General features: G+C 39.9%; 1 protein-coding gene across 5 annotated transcripts in view; it reads left to right on the top strand.

Moving 5' to 3' along the window:
* znf800b (zinc finger protein 800b) overlaps positions 1 to 22,135 on the top strand; it is a 39,486-nt gene that overhangs the window by 5,681 nt on the left and 11,670 nt on the right. For all 5 annotated transcript variants that reach the window (XM_037760899.1, XM_037760898.1, XM_037760897.1 and 2 more), the window contains exons 2-3: positions 13,553 to 13,667; positions 16,974 to 17,307. In XM_037760899.1, the coding sequence (XP_037616827.1) occupies positions 13,608 to 13,667; positions 16,974 to 17,307 (394 nt within the window). In that variant the 5' untranslated portion in view covers positions 13,553 to 13,607. The remainder of the gene's footprint in view (positions 1 to 13,552; positions 13,668 to 16,973; positions 17,308 to 22,135) is intronic.

Here is a 22,135-nt window from a genome sequence, read left to right as displayed (position 1 = left end):
CCGTAAAAGCTTTATTAACGGCGCAGAGGAGAAGGTTGGATCATGTTTTGGACACACACTCGCTTCGTTTCTGTTGCATCGACAGCGCGCCACGCGTTTCTGGTATATGGAGATGATGATGAGCATGGGGCGTTTATATATATATCCAAGGGACGTTTTTATGTTGTTGTTGTTGTGCGTTTTGGGCACTGCGCATTGGTTTCATCCACCAAGAACTCACACAACTTCTTCTTCACGAGGCAGGAAAAAGTCCTGCTCAAACTAGGAAGTGCAGATTCAGTCACCATGGTGGTGATTTATAGGGTTATGTTGTTGTGGGGGGGAAAGATGTTATTTATATTTGATCAATTATATAGGTTGATTGGTAACATATAGCCTTCTGGTGCCATAGCATTTCTTCTAATGATGTGATGTAAAGTATAGCCTGGAGCAAGTATTAAAATATAAAAAGCTTGTTTGTTTAAATATGTTAAACTACAGCATTATGGAATTATTGCAATAACATATACTGTTAAAAAAGTGCAAATATCCAACTTCTTCTTCACGAGGCAGGAAAAGTCCTGCTCAAACTAGGAAGTGCAGATTCAGTCAGCATGGAGATACTTTATAGGGTTATGTTGTTGTGGGGGGAAAGATGTTATTTATGTTTTATCAATTGTTTGTTTGTTTTGTTTTGTTTGTTTATTTGTTTTACACAATTTAAAGGTCCCATATCATGCTAATTTTCAGGTTCATACTTGTATTTTGTGTTTCTACTAGAACATGTTTACATGCTGTAATGTTAAAAAAAAAATTATTTTCCTCATACTGTCTGTCTGAATATACCTGTATTTACCCACTGTCTGAAACGCTCCGTTTTAGTGCATTTCAATGGAATTGCAACGGAATTGCGTTGCTATGCAACAGTTTGGGTCCATGTTTACTTCCTGTCAGCTGATGTTATTTACATACACTGCAACAGGAAATAAACGGGGACACATTTAGAATGTTTATGTTTAAAACCGTGTAATGGTCTAAATATTGTACATTTGTGACATCACAAATGGACAAAAATCCTAACGGCTTGTTTCAAACGCACAATTTCTGAATACGGGCTGTGTGTGTTTCTCCGTATATTGAGCGTTTTGATACTTTCACAGTATTTATATAGCACTTAAACCTGTTTTATAATACAAAAGACATGAAAATATCAATTTTTACAACATGGGACCTTTAAGACTATACAACATAACAAAAAAATAAATGAATATTATACAGTGCAGGAAGAGGCAAAAAACCCCACTGGGTTTATCTAAAGCCTCCACCTAGAGATGAGATTAATATAAAGAAATAATATTACATAATAGTGATAACAAACAATTAGGACAAGATATATATATAATAACAACAATAACATACAGTAAATATATCAAAAAAGATAAGTGTGTGTGTGTGTGTTGCGTGGAAGTGTATGGTTAGTGTTTGTGAGGAGGATATTGATTGAAATATCTATAATGATTTCTGGGCAATCGTAACCAAACAACATTGTGAGTGGGAAAAAATAAAAAAACAATTATATCGGTTGATTGGTAACATAGCCTTCTGGTACCATAGCACTTCTTCTAATGATATGATGTAAAGTAGCCTGTAGAAAAGTATTAAAGCTTGTTTGTTTGAATATGTTAAACTACAGCATTATTGAATTATTGCAATATTTTATTTATAATATTTAATTATTATTATTATATACTGTTAAAAAAGTGCAAATATCCAACTTCTTCTTCACGAGGCGGAAAAAGTCCTGAAATTCTCAAACTAGGAAGTGCAGATTTTTTTGTGATTTCCTTAATATTTAGTGTTTAAAGAAAATCTTACAATTTAGACTTTTTCAATTTTATTTTTATTTTTAATTTTACAGCATGTCCTCTGTAGTGGACCACAGGACCATTTTAATGTTAAAAGACAGCCGAATCTAGAAGATACAAAAATTTAACAGATTATGGCTGTAGAGACTAAAAGACTAAAAACTAAAAAATATATCATTCTGGATTAATGGTAACACAAACTATAAATTCTATTTACAGTAAATGGGTAATTCCATGTAATGTAACACCCATAATGCATACATATCGCTATGTATCACTGACATGTATCAGTGATCATTGAGGTTTGAAGATTTCCCAGGTAGAAATACAGTTTTCCTCAAGAATGCAAAGTTTGCGCTTATGAGTATGGTAAACAGGAGACCATAACACTGGAATTGTCCCAATGATGCCCAGGATGTCCTCTTTAAAATACACCAGGGGTTGATAGGGTAGCTCAAAAGACTAAAAGGGGATGCATGTGGACAAAATGTCCACTACAGAGGACACAAGTCAATGGGCTGGGTCTCAGGAGGATATATAACATTTTAATTTGTGCAGTTTAATTTAATTAGACATCTATTCTTATCTTGCCTGAAGATGAATTATGTGGCTAAGCTATATGTTTGCATGTACTTTATTTTTTTAAATTTAGATGACCACTTCCTGTGCTTTGATAAAAAAAAAGTTTGCATATGCAGTCAGGTAGTGTATCAAGTGTTGTTACAGGTGCAGTTAAAAACCATAGCAAGGAATAGGGATGTTCCCAAAGGTAGAGATTCACCTCGGAAGACCTGAGTCAGGCTGGGCTATTTTTATCTATGATAATTTAAGGTTCAATTCAAGCTTCATCGGTGCTACTTTGAACCTGCATGTGGCTGTTATTTTTAGGATATGATTGTTTGACTGAAAACTTATTTTGCGTTGCATATTGACAGAGAACCTGACTCAGTCTAAGTTCAGATGTAGAGATGGTTCTGTGTGTTAATGAATCAGTTCAGATTAGGCTCATTACCATCACCCCTTCTAAACGCTACAACACGAGTATTTCTGACACAGCAGAGATGGCCAGTCTAACCTTGAGGAGGAATATGAATGGGTAACTAGGACAGGAGTGTAGATAACAAAGTGGGTTATAAGGAACTAAAATAAAAATGGAAAGACAGATTGGCCTGAAGTTGACAGAATTGGCCTGCATTTTTCAAATACTTTATATACAGTATGTTGTTCCATATATATATACAATATTGTCAGCAAGTCTTTTGACTGCCTCAGCTGACCTCCTATCATCCCACGAGACTTTAGGTTTCAGCAACCTGAGTCTTTAATTGTTAGAACAGCAGCCAAGAATGTCTGGCTCTCTTCCCCGTTAAAAAAACTTTTCCCAGGTATCATTGGTTTTCACCACAGTGGCTGTTGACTGCAACAGTTTAGTGATGTCACTGTATGGTTCAGTGAGTTTGATGATGTAGTGCTGTTTTCAGTCACTGACTCAGCTTATCAAACCAACGTGCTAAGTTAAGTCAGTCAACAAACCCATTAACCTGCCGGCCATATAACCAGTCAGTGAGGCAAACAGAGAGACATCCACCCAGTCAGGCAGGCAACCAGAAAATCACTGTCACCCAGTCAATAAGAAAGTCAACTACAGTAGTTATCCAATAAGGCTGTTAGTCTGTCTTATTATCTGCATGTCAGGAAGCTACTGTCATCTATTTTGAGGGCCCACACACCAGTTAGTAAGTACACCAGTCTAAACTGTGTCAGTGGTGAAGGTGAACACTGAGTTTCCAGCTCAGCGTGACGTGTCAACAAAGGCCTACACTCTGCCCAATTGTGAAGGAGCGTGCTCCAACTACCTGGAGAGGATCAGTTCAGTAGTCTGTTATCACAGTGTGTTATCATTACAGCATGGGATTCTCAGTTGATAGTTTGTTTTTTTAGATAATCTTCACAGGAAATATTGCATTTTTGACATCACCATAGTGCCCCTAAATTATACATGTGATTTTAGAGGCTCGATTTCAAAGACCTTAGGCTGCTCATCCACACCTGGCCTGAAAATGCCCATTATGCATCTCCCATGTCTATATAAATCTGTGTCGGTGTTCCTTTTCCACACTCTGCTGCTGCATCCCCTGACGTTGCTCTAATGTGCCTGCTTTGAATCAAGACTTCACAATGTGCTGTGCAGAAGTTTCCTTTCATATCTGGTTTTTGAAGAGCAAATTTAGCCAAATCCAACTGTTTGGGTACTCGCTGTCCTGCCACCGAGTGTGTTGTGGCTTATTGCAGACCTTAATACAGCATAGGTTTCAGTCTGGTAAACTTTGTTGAGCAATGAAACTTGTACGCCCCTCAGGTAGGCTATATCCCCATTTGCAAATAAATCTGTGCAGACAATGATTTGTCACTGCAGTGATTACTGTTTGGGAGTTTTCCTAATACAGTAGTGTGATATTCCCACACTGACAGAATCATGCACTGGTGTGTGTTTGTATGTGAGATCACATGCTTGCTCATGAGCACATGTTCATTAATGTTGTCACATAAAACAATTACAGTCAGTTGGCTAAATTAAGCATATTTAACATTGTCAAGTGTTTGTCATTCGTGTGTCATTCACGCTGTGGTAAATCTGAGGAAGCCGGTCAGTCCTGTCAAACTCACATGGGTGAGGAGAAAGTGTTGTCAGAGAGCTGGGATAGTGATACCTCTGGAAAACACGAGGTGGCTGATCGGTTTAGTTGATGCAAGTTTTAAGATTTAGAAACAGCTCCTCTGGTTGTTGTTTTGTTGGGCACAGAGATGCTGTATTGTCATTTTATTGAATATACTTTATACTATGTTTTTAGAACATATACCATCTATTTTATATACTGTATATGCATATTGTTATTTTCGTCAGGTATAACCAGTGGGCATCCTCCAGGTCTGAAAAGTGAAGCCAATGCAGAAGTGCCTTAAACTTACATTCGTTCTAACAGCCAGCAAGGGGCGACTCCTCTGGTTGCAAAAAGAAGTCTGATTGTATAGAAGTCTATGAGAAAATGAGCCTACTTCTCACTTGATTTATTACCTCAGTAAACATTGTAAACATGAGTTGATGGTCTCAATCGTTAGTTTCAAGTCTTCTTCAATACAGCATGATGTTCATTTGGTAAATTATGATCCCATTTAGAGTCAAATAGACCATAAAGCAGGGTATGCTTTAGGGCGTGGCTACCTTGTGACTGGCAGGTCGCTACTAGAGCGTTGTCCGGTTTGGTAGTTGTCCATGTTTTTGTCTTACAACTTTAACCCTTTCACAGTGTTTTCAGTTCATGAAAGTTAGTTATAACTTAGCTCCACCCTCTCGTGTCACTTCTGGTTGCAAAAAACCAAGATGGCGACGGACAAAATGCCGAATTAGATGCTTCAAAACGGCAGTCCACAAACCAATAGGTGACGTCACGGTGACTATGTCCACTTGTTATATACAGTCTAGGGGTTTAAGTTGATATGCCGATGATGAAAAGGTGACAAAGTATAATCTTAATTTCCTAGTTTACCAACATTGGTAGAACCAGAAGTGTTAAGGCGGTAAAAGGTCAGAGCCATACACATGAACTCTACCATTCAGTAATAAAATCCCCAGAGAAAAGTAGGGCTGGCAAGAATCTGGTGATACGCTACGTATCATGATACAGGTTTTCAGATCCAATATATAGTGATACTGTAAGCAAGGCGATTGTATATTGTGATTTTTTAAAATTAATTTTAGGAAATCTGTCAAAGTATAAACAACACAACGCCATATGCATAAATCAGAGTAAAAAAAGTTTATGCAATCAGAACAGTGGGATCTGCATCCAGAATACAGAATATCGCAATATTCAATATTTTCTGACACCCCTAGAGAAAAAGCATATTTATAAGCGCAGGGGAACTCTGTCAGTAGGCCACAGCATTGTTTCCCTCCCACCTTGTGGTCAGGTGGTATCACTGCCAGTAGTCAGCATCATGTCAGTGAGTGTGGTGTCCCTCCATTAGGAGGAAGTATTGTCAGACCGCCTCCACACAGCCATCAGAAATAACTATGAGAAGGCAGTGGTGATTGCAGGCACACATCTATTGGCTCTAGAACCACACATCCATTTAAACATATACATACATATATACATACATGCACATTTACATGATGAATCATGACAGGCTAATGTTTCTTTATGGGTTAGGCGGCAAAGAGGCCGAGGCTTCACAAAAGAGAAAGTTGTGCTCTTCTGATATGGATTTACCTCATTTGTTGAATCTGACAGGGCAAACGGGGATTTGCCTCCTAAAATAAGAGACGTTCCCAAAAGGGAAGCGCTTTGACAAATTGATTTCTGGCTGGTGTAAACAAAATTCACTGTGGATTATCACTGGAGATGGAACTTAAACATATTTTCTTAGAAAATATGTACCACGGGCGCCTGGGTTAGCTCAGTTGGTAGAGCGGGCGTCCATGTATCAAGGCTTGATCCTGACCGCGGCGGCCCGGGTTTGAATCCGGCCTGTGGCCCTTTCCACATCCACTCTCTCTCTCCCCCCTTTCAAGACTCTATCCACTGTCCTCAATAAAAATGGAAAAATGCCCCCAAAAAAATAACTTAAAAAAAAAAGAAGAAAATATGTACCATTGGAGAGATATCATCAGGTGTATTTGTGAAACATTAAGCAAAGGAAGGTTTGTTTGTGAAAATATACTTCTTAATGTGTCTAGACCATCCAAGTTTTACATTTGGAAATGATAGATTTAGTTAAATGGCTACTGATGGAGTGAGTCATGGAGTTAATAGGTAGTGGGTGTTTTGTTCAAGGTTATAGTTGTGTGCAAAGTGGTGTGTAGATTGAGGGGTTGGACTGCGGATGCAAACCATCGTCAAATCCTCAGTTTGAGCCCAGGACACCTTCGATCTCATTACCTGAGTCAGAACAGGAGTCACTACTTCATAACCACGTCTGTCTGTTGCCTAGGAAATGGGAGAGTCCCTTGTGTTAGTGTGTGAGTGTATTATTGTGTGGCTAGATGTGTTTGTTTTAAACCTTTGTAGTACATATAGCCTCTTTGGAAGAGAGTTAAGAAAAGTGTTGAGTATGTTTTCAGACGGTTGTCCACTCTGGGGTTTTTAAACCTCAGACAGCACCAGGAGGCTGCTGCTTGTCAGGTTTTTTATGAAACACTTCTCAACAAAGTAATTAGGCTGCTGTTGGTCTTGGGTTGGGATTTGCAACCTTCTTGGTGCCACGGCACACTCAAATGAGCCTCCCAAGACAAACCTAGCAGTTTATTACTATATAAAATGGTACTTTAGGTATAAATAAAGGCAGTAAAGTAACTAATTTGCTTGTGATTATGACAGATATTTGTTATTCTGCCCATACAGTCATTGGGCCTCCTCCAAGAGCCACTTGTACAAACAGATTTGTCCTTCGATGGCACGTTCAAGTGATTTAAGAGTAGGGGTGTGAGAAAAATCTATTCACCTATTTATCGCGATGTCTATGATTTTGAAATAGATTTTTCTAATGCCAGGATCGATATATTTGCTTCATTTGAGTCTATCCGGAGGTAGAAGGAAGTTGCCGCTTTTATTGTTGTAGTCTGAGTAACGTGACGTCATATTCATTTCGTATTCGTCAACCAAAACAAACCTCAGCGAGCCAAAACAAGAAAGTAGAAAACGACGGAGGGTCCGCGTAGATACGATTTGAACCCTCACATTTTAAATCCAACGTGGTAAACACTACACATCCAGTAAAATATGGAAACACTTTGGGTTTCATACATTGCAGGAAAAGCATCTCTGACTACATGCATGCTTAAGATTTTTACTGTATTAATTTAGATATTTTCCAAAGTAAAAGTCCCAAGAACTTTTTCCCATGGTCTACTGTTAAAATAAGTTAACAAAAATTGCAATAAATCGTAATATTGACTCACAAAACTTAAAAATTGCTATACATATCGAATCGGCACCCAAGTATCGTGATATTATCGAATCGGCGTATCGTCAGGTGCAGTCAAGTACACCAAATACATCCCACTAGTTGACACTGGCTGTCCAGTGTCATCCTCTGTTGCTCCTGACAATGTAAAACACCCACTGTAATATTCTCTTGTCTAGTATCTCCATGATTGGCACATGACAGGCAGCTATACTATTTTTCTAATTTCACAAAATATTCTAAACAACAAAGTGGTCCTCTGATATGACTACTGAAACTGCTAAATCTTTTATGTTTTCATCTGTGGATTTCTGGCAGCATGATTTGAAGCTCTGCAGTGCCAAAGTCTTTGGTAACGTTTTTGATTATGATAATGATCAAATTTCTCAAACTCACACATACTCATGAGCAGGTGACAGGTGCTCCTTAAATGCACTTGCAATTTCACTTTTCATTTTCAAAGTATCTTTTCGTCTTAAATTTCTGATCCATATTTGTTTCCAGTGCCTGCTTATTCCTATGGCAGGGGGCTAGATTATATCCCAGCATGCATTAGGTTAAACGCTGTGAAACACCCTCAACAGGTCATCAGGGGCCACAGAGCTAAGAGAGAAACACACAAGAAAGTCAATTTCACTCTAGCTCACACTCACAGCTAAGACCGATGTAGATAATTCACAGAGCTACATGTCTTTAGACAGTGGAGGGAAAATCCAACCAAGATGAGGAGAGCAAGAGGAGGAGGAGAGCATGAAGGATAACAGAGGGACTTGAGTTTGAAATGTATCATCGTCTTTGAGTATTATACCAACTAATCTTAACTTGAGTTTTGTTAGAACGTTTAAATGAGGTTGTTTCCTGACATCAGTAGTCGGTATTTGACAGACTTTCCGCTCATAATTTCCCATTGTAGTTAATGGCTAGTGTTAATCTCCCTCCCTGATATAAATAGAACCTGGAAAGGTGCATAATGCATTAATATCCCCGACCTTAATTTTGCTAGAATATAAATTATTTTTATCTAATGGTTCCTGTTTAAATGAATTGTGTCTTCATTACAGTTATTAAACCTCAACAAGGAAAACCTGAGCTCAGAAACGGTTCAGGAATAAAGACTCCACCTGTAGCATCTCTCCTGTGTCTCTTCACCTTTTACACACTTTTTGATGCAACTGTGGTTTGTGGCACAATGTGTCAGATCCTGCCAAAGCCTGTGCAGGATATAAGATACTACATTTTGTGTGGAACAAGTTAAAAACAACTTTTATTACCCACATTTTGTTTGAACGTTTCCTTGTTTGCTCCTCTTTGTTTGAGGCTCAACTCCAGTCAGGTGTCTATAACAGCAACAGCTCCATCACTGCAAGTAGCCTCTCATGCTGTCATGTTATTGTACAGTGCTTAAAGGGATAGTTCAGCTGTTTTGAGGTGGGTTTGAATGAGGTGCTTATCCATAGTCAGTGTATTACCTATAGAAGACAACGTTCGGCACGTCCCCAGCTTGGAGAAGCAGACAGCAATACACTGCTGTGGACGGGGCCGGCAGCAAAACATATTTTAGCCAGCAACGAGCGTGGTGTGTGAGTTAAGGCAATCGGGCAGGTAGAGGAGCAGAGTACAGCAGAGACTCCGTCCCTGGAGAACAAAGCTATGGTCTCCCCGCGTCCTCCGACCGCGGCCAACACTGTTTAAGGGACGGACTTCACTAGATAGAACTTTGTGGTTTTGGTGCTTCCGTGTAGTTTGTGTTGGAGTCTGAGTCTGAACAGCATAGCCACATGCTAGTGCGCGTGGGACACCAACCCGGATTGATTTATACGTGTAAGAAGTTACAAACAGTCTACACCTTTAAGTGTAGGCTATATTTAGAATATTTGCGCTAGTTTACCTTGCCGTGAGACAGCTATACAGTCTGTTTCTGACGGGGAACTGAAGCTGTTATCTATTCTCTTGCCAAAGCAACCAGAGTCCATTGAAAAAAAAACAGTAATTTTACCTCGCTTGCGTCTTAGTTGCTGGTTTACCGCTGTCTCAATCAGTTTGTTTGTTTGTGTCATTATTTGACTTTAGTGTTTTAAAGGGTTAGTTTTGATTCTCCAAAAATCACACAATAGCACAAACAAACCAATTGAGGCAGCATAGATGGATACGGCTTCAGTTCCCTGTCAGAAAGGGCTGTCTCAATGCAAAGTAAACTGGCAAAAATATTCTAAATATGACCTACACTTAAACTGATATTGATATTGCCTTTTTTTTAGGTGGCTAAAATACGATGACAACTGACAATGGATAGGTACCTCGTACAACCCCACTTGAAATCACCTGAACTATCCCTTTAATTGGTCCATCCTATCTACTAAAAGAAGATTGCTTCATGTGTCCAATCTGAATTTAAAAAGAAAAACGAGTTGTTACAGAGGGCTAAAAAGCTTTTTTAATTCAGGAACAAACTATACATTTTGAACTTTTTTTTAATTCCATGCAAAAACTTTTCTTAATCACAGTGATGCCGCTGTGTTCAGGACCATACCTGTGTGATAACATGATTTACACAGCTGTTACCCAACAAAGCATTTAATTTCCCATTACAAGGCAATAAGAGCAATCTGACCTTTGTCTTTTCATGTACACAGTGGCTTTGTGTTGACATTATTCTGGCAGATCATTTGGTTGGTGAAGTTGTGCAGTTGCTCACCTGCTCCTCTTTGCTTCGGCTGCTATAATTACCAGGCAGAACTCCATCTGTGTGCATGGGTTAGTTAAACAGTAAAGCTAAATCACATCCTTTTGCATTAAGACATACGTCGGTGCAACCTCTCTGTGGCCCCTTGACTGTGTTCCGCTTTACTCTGTGTCTTGTCTTTTGGAAACATCAGCAGACTACAAAACTTTTCAACTCACATTTAAAGTGCAAGCTTTGTCTCTCTCTGCTGGAGATCAAGCGGTACTACAAATCTACCCAAGTGTGGACATGCCTGTGCATCTGGCATTGGCTGTATCATGAAAGCATGTGATGTTCACGCCACACTTACAGTGTAACTTCACTGTTATGTGTAGGTGCGAGCTCTACAGTTCAATTTCTTAAACTATATTTCCATTTCTGTCAGATTTTTCTAATTATTTTTTAATCCAAGTTTCCCCGCAATGAACATTTTCTAGCTATTAGTCTGTGTATTTACTACTTTACGATAGTTAACCATAAAATCACAGTATTAACTAATTTATGTTGGCCCCAGGCGCAGAAGAGATTATTTTAATTAAAGATCAATGCTTTCTCTTTTCTCATATCCTGCTCAGTTGTTTGCTGTTGTCTTGCTCTCGGCTTGTTTTAAGTTTCCATAAGTCTGGGACACCCGTGGCATGTCATACCCAAACTGCTTTAAGCACCTGTAATTGCAGCTCATCTAATTAATCCACCATTTGACTCTTGGGGCATTTTTTTTTTTTTTATTAATCCACTGTCAAAAAATGTCAATTTCTTTTAGTTATCAGTTGGTTCACTAACCTTGGTGGCAGCTAATGCTGGCCTAGTGTTGCTAGTAGGTATGACAAAAGGGTAACAAATCAGAAAACAGTGCCATAGTGCAGCTAAAACATGTGATACTGAACCAGTGGATTTGAGCACTAGTGTGGTGTCAGGTGCGTCTGGCGTGAGTGAATGAGTTGGACCGAGCTGTTTTAACTGAGACAGCCACTAGAGGGCAGCAATGAATGTTATTTCACCATTGATGCTGTCATATAAATAAATTATAATGAAATAAAGCACACAATTGTTATTTGAAGGTTAGGCTTATCAATAGTGAATTACATTAGCTTAGTAAGCGGGGACTCATAGACTACTTTTCACTGTGAGGTTGTCCCAGGGATGTTAATTTAATGCCCAGTAGAGGATACAACAGAATGAAAAGTGGTTAAAATATCCTCCCTGACATTGGTTCTCTAATATGCCAAATATATACCAGAGTAATAAACCAGAAATATGTTGATCCCAACTCCCAGTACATATTTCAGACACAGGTTATCCCCAGTAGAAGTGCTTTTGTGCTTCATATACTGTACATGTATTATATATGCATGTTGGCTACAGCAGTACTTATTTGCATAGAATCACTTGTTATAGTTGTTTAATGCAGCCGTAACAGTGTTCCCAGCACTGTAAGTTCCTCTAGGAAAAGCATTATAGCCATTAGCATTAGTGTTTGTTAGGAAGGCCAGAGTACTCATTTTAATGCACGCGTTGATAGTGTGCCTCATAGGGAGTAATGGTGCAGGTAACATGGGTTTAATTGTCCTGCCAGAAATATGACAAGCAGCCAAATTAGCATTATGGGAAACCATTACTGTGACCTTTTTTTTAAAATATTCAGTTCTGTTTTTATATTTAGACCCAGTTTGCAGCCTGGTGGTTTCTAAGCACTCCACAGCTTGTAAACATACAAAGCTGTTACAGTATGTTTACTGTGTGTTTTTCTAATGCATTATACATGCTTTCACAATAAATATCCACACAGAAATGTGTGGTGGTGTAACAGAAGTGACATTTTGTTGTTCCTTCTAATGATAAATCTTGTTTGGCAGTTAATCTAATTTAATCTTTTTGAATTAAAAAGGATCTGGTTGGTACATTTGTGGATGTCAGAACACAATAGTCTAAAAACAGCAAACTAAAACATACCCACAGTAAACTATGTTTTTATTGCATTGTGGTACATACGAATAGGCTATCATTACATGCTCACCAACCTGCGAGGACACTCACTCTTTTTGTGATGGCTTACAGATGTGGAAGATGTTTGGAAAAGTTCATTTGGGTAACATTTACAATCTGTAAAGTTCATGTTATACCATAGTCTGTGTCAAGCAGTGGTGGAAGAACTATTCAAATCATGTACTTAAGTAAAAGTAACAGTATAATACTCCATTACAAGTAAAAGTCCTGCATTCCGAACGTAAAAGTACTCATAATGCAGAGTGGCTACTGTCAGTGTTATTGAATCATTTTTATTGATGTACTAGTATGTGAGCAGTACTTTAATGTTGTAGTTGGTCAAGGTGGAGTTCATTTTAACTACTTCATATGCTTTTGGTAATAATAGATCATATTTGATGAATTGATCATTATGTTTTGTATGGTAATGCTTAGTTTGAAATGTAACTTGTAACTATAGCTCTTAAATATTTGTTTTGGGTACATTATTTCTCTCTGAAATATAGTGAAGTAGAAGTATAAAGTAGCATAACATGGAAATACTCAAGTAAAGTACAAATACCTCAAAATGTTAAGTACAGTACTTGAGTAAATATACTTAGTTAATTCCACCACTGGTGGTAAGAGAATGAACATGTCTATTAACACTCCCATTGCTTTTATAATCTTCAAATGTGTGGCTCCAATAATACCATATGTGGCCTAATTATTGCTTTATCCTCTTGTATTTAAATGTACCAGTGATGCAGCGGGTAGACTGTGTGTAGTTACAGTGCAGCTATGAACACACACACACAGCTCTTAGCAAAAGTTTTGTTGTTGCAGATAACAGTTAGCCATTAAGTGTAAATCCATACATAAGCAAACAGAGCAAAGATGAAACATGAGAAGTGTCTGTAATTTCTTATCTATTTTGAAAAACTAAGCTCAGGTACAGACATAAATAAGCATTTTTTGTTTTAAAAGTCCATCCAGCAGCATTTGTCTTTCATGAAGTGTATTCCTCTTGGCTCATGTGGTTGTGTTGTTGCAGGTTACAGGAGTGAGCTGGTCGTGAGCGTGTGGTGCAGCAGGTCACTCTTGGCGGCATGATGAGGGTCCAGAAGTCTACCAGGAGGAAGAACTCTCACTGCCTCCGCAGACTCGAGGTACTGGAAGTTTGAATATTATTGTCCAGTTTCACTCCCTTCACTGTCACATTGTGGAAAACACACTTCCTTTATGTTGATACCTAACTGGACCCCCACCTGTGTCATTTGAACAGCATATTGTACTCTCTGTGTGTCAGTGGAGATAAACTCTAATTTGATGCTCTGCTGATGAGTGTACAGTATATCCCACTTTACACATGTCAAATTATTAAATATGCTCCATCTGAATGCCTCTATCCTTGTTTACCAGACACTGTGCTAGCTATTAGCATATAAAACCACCAATTTGTAACCACCACTTTACACTTTAGTCACAATATGTGCTCAGAAGAACATGTAACCAGTTTCCTGGATAAGGATTAAACTCATCCTGGCTTAATGAAATTATCTCCATTGAGCTTCGTTTTAGTTTGGAACTAAGCTGTGTCTCAATTCGGATACTTGCGTAGTGCGTGAATTTTCGACGGAGTAGCGTAATCTCAAATCGCACACAGAACTAACCGGAAGCTCGGTAGATCAGCTGCTGCGGACATTACGCCGTATCGGCAGTAATTCAATTCAGACTGATAAATCATCCCAATAATGGCATATATACGACTATAGTATAGTGGTACTAAGGTGAAAAAAACACATGTACAACTTAAATTTGTATAGTTCGGAGTTCGCCGTCTCAATCGCAACCAATGCAGCCTCATCCTCCGCCATTTTCACAAGTTTGAAATAAGTTGATGACCCCTCCCCTTGCGCTACGTAGGAAAGATGACGACCGCTGAGGGTGAGAAGTGTCCAGCGTTCCACACTCAACTTTTTGACCGTTTTGAGTACAACATCCTGGTACTTCGAGTGCACTGCATTTTGCCATACTTCTCAGTGTGAACACACTTGGGCACTTGAAATAGCAAGTGTAAGTATGGAAGTGCGCGAATTGAGACACAGCCCTCATCCTGTTAGACCAGACCTATCCCTGTCTTTGTTCTGGAAACCATCACTGTATGCAAATACTTTTGTTTCTTTGTTTATTCATGTCTTACGCTTTTTGTTGTGCTCAGGGAAATTACCTTATACTTTCTTTATGCCACAGCCTTCACCTGCATGAGGTACAGAGCAGTTTGTGCTCAATCACCAGGCAACAAAATCAAAGTCACTGTATTGAGATGCATTCACATATTCTAGGAGGCACCTCAGAAACAGTACTTGCTCATTTAATGCATGTACTTTGTACTTGCCTGTCACGTAGTATTTGTTTTGAAAGTAACGGATGAGATCATACTTTGATGTAAGGTATATGGAAAAATAATCATGTTGAATAATCAATCATAATAATAATTATAATCCACCCTGTTTAATCCAGGTTTCACCTGTCTATTTTATTCTTCGTTCCACCTCGTAGTTTTATCGAGCAGTAAATGGAAATTAATGGCGTCCACCTACTCTAATCAGCACCCTTCTCATGCTCCATGTTCACCACTTCCTAATGAAAAATACAAAAATGAGGCATTAATAGTTGATTGATTGACTGACAGATAAATCCATATGCTAACTCAATGGTGGCACTCCCTGATGTTTCTTTTTACCTGTACAGTCAAGATGCTGAATTTTTCTTTTCTTGCCACAGTAATATAGAAATGTAATATTTTCATGAAATCATTAAGAAGCATGATCAACTGTTTGAGATAAAAGTGTTTGTGTTCAGTGGCTGTAATGGTTTGTGTGTGTTGTGCTGCACAGATGGGTTCACTGAGCACGCGTAACATACTGTTAAGCTATTTTACGGTCACTTGATTATGCCGTGGTACGCACCGCGAGTTCGTGTCCAAGTGGCCCACTCGTCCTGTGGTGATGTGCTGTAATGTGCCTGAACGGTGGAGTCATTTATCCCTCTTCAAGGGCAGTGGGGACACGAGCAGCGAGAGAGACAGACACAGAGAGAAAATGAGGATAAATTGGTGGGTGGGAGAGGAGAAAAGATTGGGGACTTGGAGAGAGAGAGGAGGTCTGGTCAAGAGACACAGCTCCACACACACACACACACACTCTCGCTAAGACAGATGTATGTGCGCACACTGAAGGCTTGGTGTGGAGTCACTTATCTGCTGAAGGGTGGCTTTAGTGCGACAAGGTTAATGTCCCCCCACAAAATCTCTTGGTCCTCAGGAGACATGACAACCACACACACACACACACACTCTCCCACCTGCTGCGACTCCTCATTCTGTCCAACAATATGGATTTTTACAGCAAGAGGTGGCGGCTAATTTTATTTATGATGGGCACTCTGTTGGATATATGCCAGTGTTTATTTATTTATGATCAAGTTTCATTTATACGATTTTTGTGTGCTTTGTGTTTAAAGTAATAGTTATTTAGGACTAGATTGCTCGTGTCTCTCTTTCTTAAAGGGATAGTTCTGGTGTTTTGAAGTGGGGTTGTATGAGGTACTTATCAATAGTTGGCGTATTACCTGCAGTAGATGACAGCCGGTGTGCTCCTAGCTTGTAGAAACAGACAGGAGTACCAGCACGGGAGCAAAGTAATACAGTGTTATGGACGGGGACGGCAGAAAACTGTATTTTAGCCACCTAAAAGAAAGGCTCACCTAAAAAAATGTATATCTGTTTAAGTGTACGCTATGTTTAGAGAGTATTTTCACCGCTTTATCTTGCTATCAGACAGCCCTTCCCATCTCTGACGGGGAACTGAACTGAAATTGAAACGTATCTATGCTCTCTCCAAAGCTAGCAGTCTCAGATGACAAAAACAGTATAGATACATTTCACTTTCAGTTCAGTTCGCCGTCGGAAAATATTCTAAATATAGTGTACGCTTTAACACATATATAATTTTTTTTAGGTGAGCTTTTCTTTTAGGAGGCTAAAATGCATTTTTCTGCCATCCCCGGACACAGCGCTGTATTGCTTTGCTCCGGTGCCGATGCTCCTGTCTGTTTCTCCAAACCTACTATTGATAAGTACCTCATACAACCCCACTTCAAAACACCCAAACTATCCCTTTATGTATCAAATTTGAACATTTCTGACGTTGGCGCCTTCCAGTGTTAGTATGAAGAAAGTATTCACTGTGGCAGACAGCAATGTGTGCTGCTTCCCTCACTACCCATAGATTATTTGACTGAAAGCAACACATAGATTGCACCATTTTCACATATTTTTGTCTCATTATTCTACAAACAAAGACGCTATAATGACATAAAAATTATACACATAGTGGCTTATAATTTTATGTTTGATTTGTGTCCTCCTTTTTCTATAGCTCATGTTTTCATGTCTGGTTTTGGTCCCACAGAATGCTGCTCAGACAGAGGTGGAGGAAGCAGACACCCAGCCTCCACCACAGGAGGAGCCCCGAGGAGGAGACCAGTCCTCTGATCAAGCCCAGCTCCAGACCTCTTCTTCAGCTGAGGCGCCGTCGGAGAACTTGGACCAGAAGGAAACCCCGATGGACGACGAGGAAAAGGACGACTCCGCGGCCCAGCTCCAGAGCAAGCCTCTGTGGAAGCCCATTCCCCCTCTGCTGCCTGAGTCCAACGATAGCGGCACCAGTAACACCAGGGACCAGATCTGCCAGACCGAGGAGCTGCTTCAGCAGACCGGCGCCGGCAGCTACGGTCATAACACAGGTGGGTAAAGTTTTCTTCCCACTGCACTTCCTGCTGCTTTGATTCATCCACCTACAGGCTAAAACTGTCTGTCAGCCTCCTAGCGTAGCTTCACTGCCAGAGCATCAGAGCACGGCTGGCTGTCTGCTCCACATGAGATCAAATGATGTGTGTCCTCACAGAAGAAATGGAAACCAAAAGAGGCTCTGCAAACATTGTCAAACATTTATGAAAGTTGTATTTTAAACTTTTCATCAAAGTCCAAGGTTCAATGTTACAACACAGGTATGGGCAACGAAATGCAGTTGTAGACCCATTTTACAACATAAGAAAAACAAAACGGTGGAGGCTGGAGGATGAGTTTAAGAGTCTTGTAGCCTGAGGGAAGAAGCTGCTCTGTAGTCTGATGGTATGGCAGCGGATACTTCTGAATATTGCTCGCTAGATGGCAGCAGGGTGACTGCAAAAGTAATACTATCTCTGCCATAATTTGAGAATGCTTACCGATGTTTTTGGTGTCATTTCTGGCAAACTGTATTCTGTACAATTTGTATTCTCAAAAAAAAAATAAGATTCCTAAAAGATATGGCTTGAATGAATGGATATATTGCTGTCTGAGGTGTAACTCATGTATCCACAGAAATTTTGATGACTCAAAATTAGGCCACACTTACCCGTCTCTCTCAGACCTAGTCCACACGTACACGTAAAAAATCTCCATCCAGATGAAAACGCAGAAACACAACTGAAGCACAGTCAAGGCCAGCGGGCAGGTTGGGACACACGCACACCAGCGACAGGTTCTGTGTCGTGGGAGTATTGCATTGGCAGTGACCTCTGTAGCGCATTCTGACGCCTCTGTTCCTCAATATAGTGGAAGAGTAACTGTACATTTATTATGTAAACATGTGAAAAGTCCTGTTGACAGGGTTATTTGGCCACATCCGCCATTCGTGGGAATATTTATGCCGCCGTTGCATGACATGTCGCCTCATTAGCAACGCCTCACAAATGAGATTACGATGCACACTCTGACGTTTACACGCCAAAAACTCGTCAACATTGAAAACTGAGTTTCTGAAAATTTCCACCCTGGCCGGAGTTTTACAAAAGCTCTGTTTGTAACCTAAAATGCAGTTTGGGTGTGGACAAAAAAATGCCAAAATGCATAAGAGAATCTATGTTTACAAAAAATACCTGTGTATGTGTGGACAAGGCCTCAAGTTGATCTTGTTCTGAAACAACAGGCACCCTGCACTGCCAATTTTGTATTATTGCTTCAGTTGACAGCTAATGTGTTTCATGACCCTAAAGCCACGCTAACCCATTGGTATTGGATTCTAAAATGTGCTACATGACTATTAAAGCTGCAATTATGATGATTAATGTTTACTACTGAATGCTGACATGTTTGTTTCTTTCCTTCCTTCCTTCTGGCTCGGCTACCCATGTTCCTCTCTGCTTTTCTTTCACCGTAGCATTCCTTCAAAAAACACACGTAGATGTCTTGATTCACATGTAAAACCCGCTACTGTGAGTTCATTTCTAACAGTGCTGCCAAGGAACGCGCCACTCATAGTAAAAGGAAGCTGTTTGCGTGGTCTGACGTTTCTGATTGGTTGATCTTTGACCCTCTTGCAGAGGGAGGGGGGGGCGTGGAGGTCGGCGGGTCGCTGACCTGCCCCGCTGGGATTATAGCAGCTTGCCTAGGAGAGGTGTTGGGGGATGGGACGGGGGAAAAACACATTCTGTCACACATTAATACATAATCTCCATCTCGCTCTCTGTCAAACCCGCTCACACAGTTGTCATTCACATTTCCAGCTCTCTTTCTGTCTGCGTCTTTGTGGGTGTGTCAGTCTGTCTGCTGGTCTCTTTGCTTTCTGTCTGTCTCTCACTCACCTACACACACACATGTTGCACTACTTACCCTGTAGTATGGGTGTGTGTGCTTGTGTGTGTGTGTGCATTCAAGCATATGTGGGGCCAAAAAGGCTTTTGAACATGCAAGGTCTCCACTTCTAGTTATCTGACCAGAAGTAACTTAATCTTGGATAGAACAAAACTGAAAAAATAAATCTGAGACTAAAATCATTTAATATATATGTTGGCATGAATTAACAAAGCACATTGTCTTCTGACAATGGTGCATCTTGGCTGAACATAAATTGTAGTTTTCGGGCAACAAACAGTGGACATTTGTCTCAGCTGGAAACATTGACAGTGTTTTGTTTGGAGCTTTGTCCCGAACGTCACTGTTACAAAATGCTCCTTTTGTTGCAGAAGAAACGATGTTCTCCCCGTCACCTTCTTTCACATCGATATAATGGGAGAAATTAGACTCAGGCATTTGAGGTGATTACAGGGTCTGTGTGGTCTGCTCTTGAGGCCGTTTACCCCTCCTCTGTTTGTACGCCCATCACCATGAAACGTTAACATTGCATTGATGTAACAATTAAGTTGCTGGAATAATGAAAATGCATGAAAGCAGGTAGAATGAGAGCACTTTGACTCCCCGCAATCCATCTTAGTAGCCCATCGTGGGTCATGGAGCCGCAGTCGGCTCGCATCAATAATGCAGGAACCGTGGCCCCACTCCTATTTTATTTTTAATCTTCTATACAAAGGAAAAATAAAATTGTTTGGCACTTAAATCAATAGGTAAAAATAACACCCTGAAGGCGAATCTGTTAAATTATCTTCTGTGTTTCTCTGTTCCAAACAGAAAATGTGTTTTTGTGTTGTTTTCGAAAAGCAGAATGAGTTTGTTTCCTACGTTTTAGTCAAGATGGAAGATTTTGCATAAATCTCTGAACTAAATTGCATATATTGCACATACTTTTATTTTAGACATTTTACCTGATGCTATTATTGACAACTATGGGTTGCAGTGAGTGAAATAGTGGGATTTTTTTTAGAATTTCTAGATCAATAAAGCTTACAAATGTGAAGGGTGAAATGTGATTTCCTCAGTGCCCTTACAGTATTATTGTCAGTAACTCAAACAAAGCATTTGATCCCTACCAGCATAAAGGTCGCTGTTCTCGAGTTGACCCTGCACTCCCTGGTGATTGAGGTTGAGAAAAAGCAAAACATTTTCCAATTCGCATCAATTTCCTCCTGGTCAGGTGGCTGATAAAGTGGCACTGTGTGACACCCAAGCTGAAGTGTCAGATGCTGCGCTAGCTGGCTCTGAACACAGTTGGACGAAGCACCAGAAAATTTGTCATCAGCATGCCTCGGCCCCCCATTGCATGTCTGCCAACACTCCCACTTCAGCTGTATTTAATGATGTACTGAAATTATAAGGAAAAGACAGATGACCTGCTTTCTCATAGTCACCCTTGAGTGTGTGTGACTATGTGGCCTTGTTCAGACTGACAGCTCAAATCCGTTTTTTTTGGCATATCCAGATCAGGCAGCAACCTCTGGGTCTGAAAAGTGAAACCAATGCAGAAGTGCCTTAAACTTGCATTCTTTCTAATAGCCAGCAGGGAGCGACTCCTCTGGTTGCAAAAAGAAGTCTGATTGTATAGAAGTCTATGAGAAAATGAGCCTACTTCTCACTTGATTTATTACCTCAGTAAACATTGTAAACATGAGTTTATGGTCTCAATCGATAGTTTCAAGTCTTCTTCAATACAGCATGATGTTCATTTAGTAAATTTAAATTTATTTCATTTAGAGTCAAATAGACCATAAAGCAGGGGATGCTTTAGGACGGGGCTACCTTGTGATTGACAGGTCGCTACCACAACGTTGTCTTACAACTTTAACCCTTTAACAGTTTGTTTTCAGTTTTTTAAAGTTAGTTTTAACCTTTTTGGTCGCCTGAAAACATCTTATTCAGCATTCGGTTGTACTACTGGTTGCAAAAAAAACAAGATGGCAACGGTCAAATTGCCAAACTCGAGGCTTCAAAATGGCAGTCCACAAACCAATGGGTGACGTCACGGTGACAACGTCCACTTCTTATAAACAGTCTGTGATCCAGATTGATTTAAGAAAGTCTGGACAGCAAAAAAAACAAATGAAAAACAATTTTTGGAGGTGGTTTGAAATGTGATTCCAATTGGATTTTTACAGAGATTGGATTTTTCAGTCTGGATGTTCTGGCCGCTCAAATTAAATTTCAAAGTGTGGAAGTGCTTCGCAGAATCCATGTTGCTACTAGCAGAACGCTATGGAGAACAACAGTCCGTGGACAGATGCCGAAATAAATTTTCTGCTTTTTAAAAAAAAATTTTAAACACATTTTATTGGCGGAGATGTATAATATGGTATACAAGATTCAAAGGTACAATATTTCCATTTTTTTTAATTTAACAAATCACAATGGAAAAGAGAAAACACAGAAAAAAATAAAATTGAAAAGCAACATGCTTTCACTTTCTGCTGCTTCCCCCCTCGCAATGTATACCAGCCTCCTCCGTCGCACCAGACAAACTCAGCGACGGAGGAGTTCTGCGGTGCAACTTGACAGCGTGATTGTTTCAAGGACGAATGCTTCCGCTTTGGAAAGCTGCGTCCCCAGCGTAGCTACGTAGTTTCTGACGCCTACGTCGTTACCACAGCAGCCCATGCAGATAGGTTGGTGATGTCTTGACAACAAATCCAATCTGATCACAAATAACAGTGCGGACAGTCTGTCTTAAAGATTTGCCTGCAGTCTGAACGTAGCCTATTTGTGTGTCTGTATGTATCTGTTGTTTGTGTGTGTGTTAAGGTAATGCCGTCAGAGTGAATCACTGTCTCAGACAGACCTCATTGTGTGACTGTGATTGTGTGTACCCTTCAAGCACACTGCAATATACTTTATGTCTTACCAGGCCCCCTGAATTCCCAGGTG

The sequence above is a fragment of the Sebastes umbrosus genome, chromosome 23 (assembly GCF_015220745.1).
Source record: "Sebastes umbrosus isolate fSebUmb1 chromosome 23, fSebUmb1.pri, whole genome shotgun sequence".
In the NCBI taxonomy this organism is placed as follows: Eukaryota; Metazoa; Chordata; class Actinopteri; order Perciformes; family Sebastidae; genus Sebastes; species Sebastes umbrosus.
Note: the sequence above shows the minus strand (reverse complement) of the source record. Positions and strands in the feature narration are given on the sequence as shown.